General features: G+C 56.0%; 1 protein-coding gene across 1 annotated transcript in view; it reads left to right on the top strand.

Annotated features, from left to right (window-relative positions):
* The window catches only part of EMH_0039270 (uncharacterized protein), a gene marked incomplete at both ends in the record, with an annotated part of 10,150 nt that extends 1,357 nt beyond the window's left edge, over positions 1–8,793 (top strand). Inside the window, 4 exon segments of the mRNA XM_013495374.1 lie at positions 269–719; positions 1,313–2,997; positions 3,001–8,606; positions 8,738–8,793. Of these exon segments, the coding sequence (XP_013350828.1) occupies positions 269–719; positions 1,313–2,997; positions 3,001–8,606; positions 8,738–8,793 (7,798 nt within the window).
* Positions 8,794–8,845: the final 52 nt, after the last annotated feature.

Below are 8,845 nucleotides of genomic sequence, written 5' to 3' on the forward strand. Positions count from 1 at the left end.
TATATATATATATATATATATATATATATATATATATATATATATATATATATATATATATATATGCCCTATATGTGCGGTTGCTGGTGATGCTCTTCATCGTACTGTTGCTGCTGCAGTTCCTGCTGATATATTTAGGGTTGCTGCTGCTTCTGTGTGTGGGTTTGTTTCTGCTACTGGTGCTGTTTATCATGGTGTAACTGTTGCTGCTGCTGCTGCTGCTGCTGCTGCTGCTGCTTTGTTTGCTGCTGCTGGTTGTTTGTCTCAGACTAACGGGCCTTACTGTGGCGAGGACGATGTCCTGCAGCAGAGACCTGCTGCGGCTGCAGATGTATTTGGGGGGCCTCATTGTCCCCTTTCCTCGTCGGCTTAGCAGCTTGCTGCAGCTATCAGCAGCAGCAGCAGCAGCAGCAGCAACTGCAGCAGGCGGTACCTCTTGGGCTGCACAGCAGCAAACTGCTGCTGACCTCGCGGGGAGCCATCTGGAGACTGCAGGGGACTCTGCTGCTGCTGCGCCACAGACCCGGTTCGCGTCAGCAGCAGCAGCATGGCAGCAGCAGCAGCAGCAGCAGCAGCAGCAGCAGCAGATTAAGACTGGGGGGACAGAAGACACGAGGGGAGACTCAACTGTCTCTTACCTCGTCCGCCCCGTGGAGACAAGTACTATCTCTCTGAAGGTTGCTCACGATAAGTACAGGCCCGGTGTCCCCGCCTTTCATGTAAGCATTCGCAGCTGTCTCCTTTTGTCTCCTCTGTCTCCTTTTTTTTTTCGGTCTCCTTTTTTTTTCTGTCTCCTTTCCCCCTCATATGTCTCCTTTTCCCCCCTCTATCGTCTCCTCTGTCTCCTTTTGTCTCATCTCTCTCCCTTCTCTCTTCTTCTCGTTTTGTCTCCTCAGTCGCTGTTTGTCTCCTCTGTCCCCTTTGCAGCAGTTTGTCTCCTGTGGCCCCTTGTATATCCTCTGTCTTTGTGTATAGTAGCTGTCTCCGTTTGTCTCCTTTGTCTTTTCTGCTTCTCCCCTGTCTCCTCCGCCTCCATCTGTGTAACCTGTCTCCTCTTGCCCCCTGTGTCTCCTGTCTCCGCTTGTCCCCTGTGTCTCCTCTGTCTCCTGTTGTCTCCTCTGTCTCCTTTATCTCTTCTGTTGTTTTCGGTGCAGCAGCATTGCATGTGTATTAGGTGTCTTATCTGTATGTTACTATACTTCTGCCACACCTCTTATATTCTATTTCTCTATATACCTACATATATATATATATATATATATATATATATATATATATATATTATGTTTACATGTGGGGTGTTTGTATACAGGTGGACATAATTCAAGAGAGTATTGCGGTGTCAGTGTCTCCTCACGACATTGAGTTGTTAGCTAACCTAGCAGCCGAGTCCCTAGAGATATTTTATTCTTATTCTCCCCGGCTTGAGGCTATATTCAGAGATGCAGCACAGCAGCAAGCAGCACTGGATGCATGCATAGTGCAGCAGATGGAGGCGAAGTGTGTGGAGCTGGAGCAGGAACAAAAACAGCAACAACAACAGCAGCAGCAGCAGCAGCAGCAGCAACAGAGAAAGGCTTCACACCCAGAAGAGGAGACAGTTGTCTCCTCGATCGCTGCAGCAGGTGTAGACCATACAACTGCTCTCGTGGGGACCCAGCTGGCTCTGAGCCGAGCAAGGGCCCAGGAGGCCCTCGCCTCTGCCTCTGACTCTCTCGTCAACAACAAACAAGGAGACATGTATGTGGAGATACACTGCGCTCTGGGGGGTCTCCGGCTGTCTCTTCTTAGACGGGGCCCCACAATAAGCTACAAGGGCAGCACACGAGACGCAGCAGCTGCTGCTGCTGGTTCGGCTCCTGCTGCAGCAGCAGGAGACAACGAAGACGCGGACTCCTTTGCTGTTCCTGTTGCAGCAGGGCCTGCTGCTGCATCCACAGCAGCAACAGCAGCAACAGCAGCAACCTCAGCAACTGCAGCAACTGGATCCCACGCAACAGCTACGGATACAGCTGGAGGGGGTGGGGGGCCCCCTCGCAGCAGCGGGCCTGGGCTTCATCTGCAGCACCGGCGGATGCGTTGGCATTTCGACTCTCCTGCTGCTGCTGCTGCTGCTGTTGCGTCAGCAGCAGCAGCAGGAACAGCTCCTGTTGCAGCAGGAGTTGGGGGCTTTCTAAGTGGATTTGCACAGATGGCTGCATCCGCAATGGACGGGCTGTCCGCGCAGCAGCGGGCGGCGTCGTTGATATCAGGGGAAGGGGGGGGGGCCCCCGAGGGGCCCCTCCAGGGTTATGTTGGGGGGCCCCCCAGGTGCTGTGTCCCCTCCTATGGGGGCTGGCTGTCTGCTTGTCTGCCCCTAACAGAGCCATGCATCGGACAGGCATACAGGCCGTACCAGACCATTGGTCCACTGGTCACGCTGCTGCTCGGGGAATGCTTCATCGAGGCCTTCACCTCAACTGAGGGACTGCTGCAGGCTCGTGTTGCGCTGCAAGGGGCTGAGCTGAGAGATGATACAAACATCGCACCCATCTGTCTCTCTTCTCTATACTTGGGATCGGGATCGTCAGACACCCCACAACAACCCCACACACACGACCAACAGGAGACACAGGAAACTGTCTCCGCACCCAGCCAACATATATTCCCCCCAAGAGGAGACACCCGCAGCAACTTCGTTACATGCGACACCAGCAGCAGCCCGGCAGCAGCAGCAGCAGCAGCAGCAGCAGCGCAGCAGCATCTGCAGCAGCCAAGCAGCCAAACAGATTCAGTCGCCCGAGACAAACAAGCAACACAACGAATGGAAAAAGCCCGCAGCGCTGTCATCGTCACTGAGACCAGAGCAGTGAGCCAGCAGCAGCTGCAGCAGCAACAGCAGCAGCAGCAGCAGCAGCGGACAGATTCGAGAACGGAGGAGAAAGGGTACGAAGATTGTCCTTTCCGTCGACGTACTTGTTTTGCCCCCCACAGCAGCAGCAGCAGCAGCAGCAGCAGCANCAGCAGCAGCAGCAGCAGCAGCAGCAGCAAGAGTATTTGTTCATTGCTGCAGTGTTGTCCTCGTCGTCCTCACCTGGAGCTGCGTCTCTCTGGCAACACAACCGAGGAGACAGTGGAGACAGTTGTCTCTCTCGCTAACACACGGCTGGTGTTAGTATGGGAGGTGCTCAACGAAGTGCTGCAGGTGGCTAGCCAGCTAGCTGAAGACATGCCCACCTTCCAGTCTCCTCCGCCTCCTCTGCCCCCTCCTCCTCCTCCTTCTTGGTCTCCGCTTCACCCGCAGCACCAGCAACAGCAGCAGCAGCAACAGCAGCAGCAGCAGCAGCAGCAGGAGGGGGTCTCTTCATCCGAGCTGCTCGAGCAGCAGCTCGAGGCCGTCGTGCACCGCCTGCTGCGGGCGAGAAAGAGATACTCATCGAAGGCCCCACCCAGCAGAAACCCCAGCATGGGTACAACAGATAGCAGGTGGTTTAGCTTGGCGGGAGGAGACGATCCCAGGGACTCAGCTGCCTCGGCCTCTGACTCAGCTCCCCCATGTATGGGGACGCAGCAACCACTGCAGCACGAAATCTCTTCCCCTGAAACTGAATCAGCAGCAGCAGCGCCAACTGCAGCACCAACTGCAGCAGCAGCAGCAGCAGCAGCAGCAGCAGCAAGCTGCAGAGATACGTCAGTGACTGCTCAACTGCTCGGCGAATTCCCCCTGCGGTGTTCCACCCGCTACACTACCAGAACCGCGTCCTCTCCTCCAGAGCAGCAGCAGCAAGTGCAGCAGCAACAGCAGCAGCAGCAGCAACAGCAGCAACAGCAGCAGCAGCAGCAGCAGCAGCGAGAGGGTAAGCAGGATGATGAGTTGGTTGTCCCTGGTTCTTTACCTGCATGGGTCCCCGCAGAGAGCGCCAATGGCTCCAGTATGTTTGACAACGGGCGTCTCCTGCGGGCTATAGAGGAGACACAATTTGGGGGGAGAGGAGACAGCTGTCTCCCCCAGTTTGGAGACAGTGAGGGGGAGGGGCATCGTCTCCCTGGCTGCAACGGAGACACTATGATGCTGCAGCACATGAAGCGGGCTGGGCGCTGGCGTCTCCCCAGCAGCGCGTTTGCTGCGGGAGAGAGTGTTCGAGCTGTGGGGTGCGCGGGGGGCCCCGAGGCCTTCAACAACTGCAGCAGACTGCCGCAGCTGCATCTCCGTCTCCGCATGCAGCAGGTAGAGATATGGCTACCAACAGAACCCGTACGCATGCCTGCTGCACAGCAAGCAGAGACACAGCAGCAAACCCCCTTCAGTAAGCGCAGCACAACTGCAGCAGGTCTAGCAGCTGTCTCCCACAGTGAACGTAGGAGACAGCAGCAGCAGCAGCAACAACAAATTCAGCAACAGCAGCAGCAGCAGCAGCAGCATGGGGACACAACAGAAGGGGACACTTCTAAGCCCACCAATGCAAGCGGTACCCTCACTGCTGCCCCCACAGGGGGGGCCCTAGGCAAGAAAGGCAGAAACCTCCTCAACCGTCTCCGCTTCGATAACGTTTTGTCTGTAGAGAGTAAGGGGGGGCCCCCGACGGAGACAGGGACAGTGGTGGGGTCGTGGGGTGGTAGACGCCGTAAAGGAGACACCCAGCAGCAGCAACAGCAACAGCAGCAGCAGCAGTTGCTGCTGCACCACTTTGTCCCCGATGGGATCGCTGGAGCTGTCCCTGGGATCGTCTCCGGTCTCGCGTCTGCTGCTGCAGGGGTATCGAATGCAACGGCGAGGGGACGGAGAGCTCTGTTGGGTGTGGGGCGCAGCAGCACGGGGCTGCTGCAGCAGCAGCAGCCGCAGCAGCTGATGTACTGCAGCAGCAATCTACAAACAGGAAAGAGGTTCTTAGCGAGGCCCCTCAAGGCCTCAGCAGTAGACTACTGGAGGGGCCTCCGCCGCCTCGTGCTGCGGAGAGACAGAGCAACGCCAGAGGGGACAGCTGCGATCGCTGCATGCGCAGCACGAGTCCCCAAGCTGATTGCTGTCTCTGCTGGGTTTGAGTTCTCCTTGGGCATGTTCTCTCTCCAGCAGCAGCAGCAGCAGAAGCAGCAGCAACAGCAGCAGCAACACCAGAGTCAGCAGCAGCAGGAACAGGAGGAGACAGATGAATACAACATACCGGAGCTTGCATTTGTGAGAGAGGTTGAGAGCAGTGATTTGTTCCCGCTGCAGCAACTGTCTCCTTATTGTCCCTGTCTTATACGTGTGGGGTTATATGTATCGCGTCTATGTGCTGTAGCAACACAGCCAGAGCTGCTGTCTCCTTTGCTTCCTTGTGTGGTGGCCTGGGAGCCTCTACGTCTCAGCAGTCCCCTTCTGTCTCCAACAAGAATGGAGCTTCAGGTGTCTCTGTGTCTCCCCTCAGCTGAAGCATTGAAGGAACGTATCTGTGGTGTCTCCCCTGATGTCTCTGCTGCACTGCGGCAGCGGTATGGGTTGCTGCAGGCAACAGAGCCAGAGGGTCTGTGTGTGCGTCTTGTTGTTGAGCCTGTATTACTAACCCTCGATACTCTTTCTGTTGTTCTTACTTATCAACTTCTATCTATTGTTAATGCTCTTACAGAAGAAACTAATAAACTTTTCCCCACACCACCACCAACACAGGATGAACTCAAGGCTGCAGCACCTGAGGCATCAGATACCCTCACCAGCGCAGCCAAATCTATCACAGCAACCACCAGCAACCAACACAGACAAACAACACCAACCCTACCACCACCACCGCATACACACCCATCAGCAGCAGCAGCAGCAGCAGCAGCTTATGAACAGTATGCTGCTGCAGCATACGCGCATGCGGAAGAAGAAGCAGCTGCTGGTGGGTCACGGGGCCCCGGCCGGGGCCTCAACCCGGTGTTGGAGACTTTCATTGCTGAGCAGCAGCAAGAGCAGCAGCAGCAGCAGCAGCAGCAGTACCTGCAGCAGCAGCACCGCCGTATGTCGCCTACAAGGGATGGTGGGTCTCTGCTGCTGTCTGGTGCAGCAGAAGGAGGAGGGGAGGGGTTGTGGGGGGCCCCCTGGGCCCCCCCACCAGTCCCCGAGGAGGAGACAGAGAAAACTTGTGTGTTGACGACGCAGGAGGCATTGGGGGGGTTGCTGCATACAACAGCAATGGCATTTGAGGTGTCTGCTGAGCTGTTTCGGGTGTCTCTATGGGATACATTCAGTGTCAGCAGAAAGTGTTGCTTTTCTCTTACAGTTGAGGACGTGGAGCTGAGGGGGGCGTCAAGGCCCCGGTGTACGGAGACGATCCCACTCGATCCCAGCCCCACAACTCTTGATGCATGCACAGATCCATTCCTCAAGGCCTGTTGTACTCGACTACAACACCAAGAACTCTGCGCCAGGCACCACAAACTCAGACGCAGATTTATACACATGCAGGCCCCCGTTAAGCGAAGAGACAGCAGAACAACTACAACTACACACCAGCAGCAGCAGCAGCAGCAGCAGCAGCAGCAGGTGCTGCTGCAGCAGGCGGAGACTGCAACGGGCACAAGACTCAACCCACAGACCTCTCACTCCTTCTTCAGCCAAGAGTCTGACGGCGAAGTACAAGGGGGGGCCTCGGGGGGGGCCCCGGGGGGGGCCCCCACGGGAGCCCCTTTACCTTGTGTTTCAGGTGCTCCTAAGGACACGGTGGTGGGTGCGGATTCATTGATGTCTTTTGCTTCTAGCAGAAAGGAGAAGCGGAGAGATCGTCGGCAGCAGTTGCAGCAGCAGCTGCAGCAGCAGGTGCAGCAGCCGCCGCAGCAAGAACGATTGGGGTCTCGTTCTCTGTCTCGGGGGCTGCGTAATATGGCATCTGCCTCTTTGGCGAGTGCTTCTCGTCGGCGTCAAGGAGACAGAGAAAGAGAGAAAGAAAGAGACAGAGACAGAGACAGAGACAGTAACGGGCCTCATTTCTTATGCACTAACGATAGACTACAAACAAGCGAGACACTGCAGGCCCTCCCCTTCACAGAAGACAGGAGAGAGACAACCGGCAGCGACATCGCCTCTGCCTGGTCAACAGGAGATGTATTCTGGCGGATATGGAGAGACGTTGAAGAGCAGCAAGAAAGACAGCAGCAGCAGCAGCAGCAGCAGCAGCGCTCGGTGACCGCACACAGCAGCACACAGCTGCAACAGGGAGGAGCAACGCAGGGCGTCCAGGCTGGGTTGACGCTTGAGGCGGGTCTGGCGTCCCTGATATCTGCATGCGGCACCGGGCAGCAACAGCAGCAACAGCAGCACCAGCAGCAGCAGCAGCAACAGCAGCAGCAGCTGCTGCAACATTCAACAGCAAAACACAGGAGTGTGAAGTGCACGCGACACGCACAACGCCAAGGCAGTCTACTGGCTCACGGCCGTCGCCGTGTCTCTCGTTTCCGTCTGCCTAAGTCTTTCCGTCGCTGGGTTGTTTCTCAGTTTAGGGGCCCGGGTGGTGGTGGGGGCCCACCTGGTGGGGGTACTGGGGGCCCCCAGGGGCCCCCCATCCCGTGGGTACGCGAAGCAGCAAGCGGGGAAAGGCTAAGACGCCTGATGATGGCGTCGGAGCCGTGGGCGAGCATCGACTTGAGTTTTGTTGTCTCCGCGGAGCATTTGAATAGACTCGAGGGGACAACAGATGCAACCATAGAGCCGTGGAGACTGGAGACAGTTGGGCGCAAAGTGTCTCTTACAGACCCCACACTTTTAGATCTCCGAGCTTCTTGGCTTAACCTAAACTTTAATGTTGCTCTAGCAGATGCATTACTTGTATATGGATATGCACTTATAGGTGTTGTCGTTCGGCAGCGGGCTCTCCTGCATCTCAACACACGCAGACTGGGGCCCAAGGCACCCCCACAACCAGGGGTACTAGGGGCCCCTGGGGGCCCTCTAGGGGGCCCCCTCGGGGGCCCCCTTAACAGGGAAGGGTATGCACAAACTGTTCATGGGGGGGGCCTCAGAAGACCTGAGTCTATCGAGACACGCAGCGTGCGGGTTGGGGGTGCTGCACCAACGGAGGTGGGGGCATCGGAGCTGCGGTGGTCTCAGCAGCAGCAGCAGTTGTATCTGCTGCAGCAGCATGGATTGTGTGGTTCTGGTGACGGTAGTGAGGCTTCGCATGCATTAGCAGCAGCAGCAGCAGCAGCAGAAGTCCCCTCATACTATGCTGTACTGAGGCCTGATGGTACTGTTGTGGGGAGCAGTGGCTTTGACTTGTTTGCGCGGCTCGAAGACGCACTGTCTCTGGATCTATTGGGGGACCATCTGCTGCAGCGGTCATCTGTGCACATGTCTCCTTGTGCTGAGTTTGCTGGGGATCAGTTGAAGGAGGCGCAGCAGCAGCAGCAGCAGCAGCAGGCAACGGCATCTGCTGCTGCTGCTGCAGCAGCAACAGCAACAACAACAGCTGAGGAAACAACTGATAAGGAATCGGGGAGACCAGCACAACTTGTACACCCGCAACAGCAGCAGCAGCACCCCTCGTATACTTCTGCTGCTGTGTCTGCAACAGACGGAGGCAGCACTGCAGCAGACAACACAAACAGAGACCAAGCCAGCAGCAACCCGATGCTATACAATTTGTTGGGACAACCTATAGCCATCATGACAGGTTTGTCTGCCTCCTTTTGTTGCTTTTTTTGTTGCTTTTTTTTTGTTGCTTTTTTGTTGCTGTTTTTGTTTACTCGCTGCAGCACGGCTGCTGCTTTCGTGCTGCACTGCTGTTGCTGCTGCTGCCCCCAGCTTCTGCTGTCGTCTTGTGTGCTTGTTGTCTATGCTTGAATGCATATTCAATTTAGGTTTTTTTGCCGTATATATATATATATATATATATATATATATATATATATA

This window comes from Eimeria mitis, genomic scaffold (assembly GCF_000499745.2).
Source record: "Eimeria mitis Houghton genomic scaffold, Emh_scaff1547, whole genome shotgun sequence".
NCBI lineage: Eukaryota > Apicomplexa > Conoidasida > Eucoccidiorida > Eimeriidae > Eimeria > Eimeria mitis.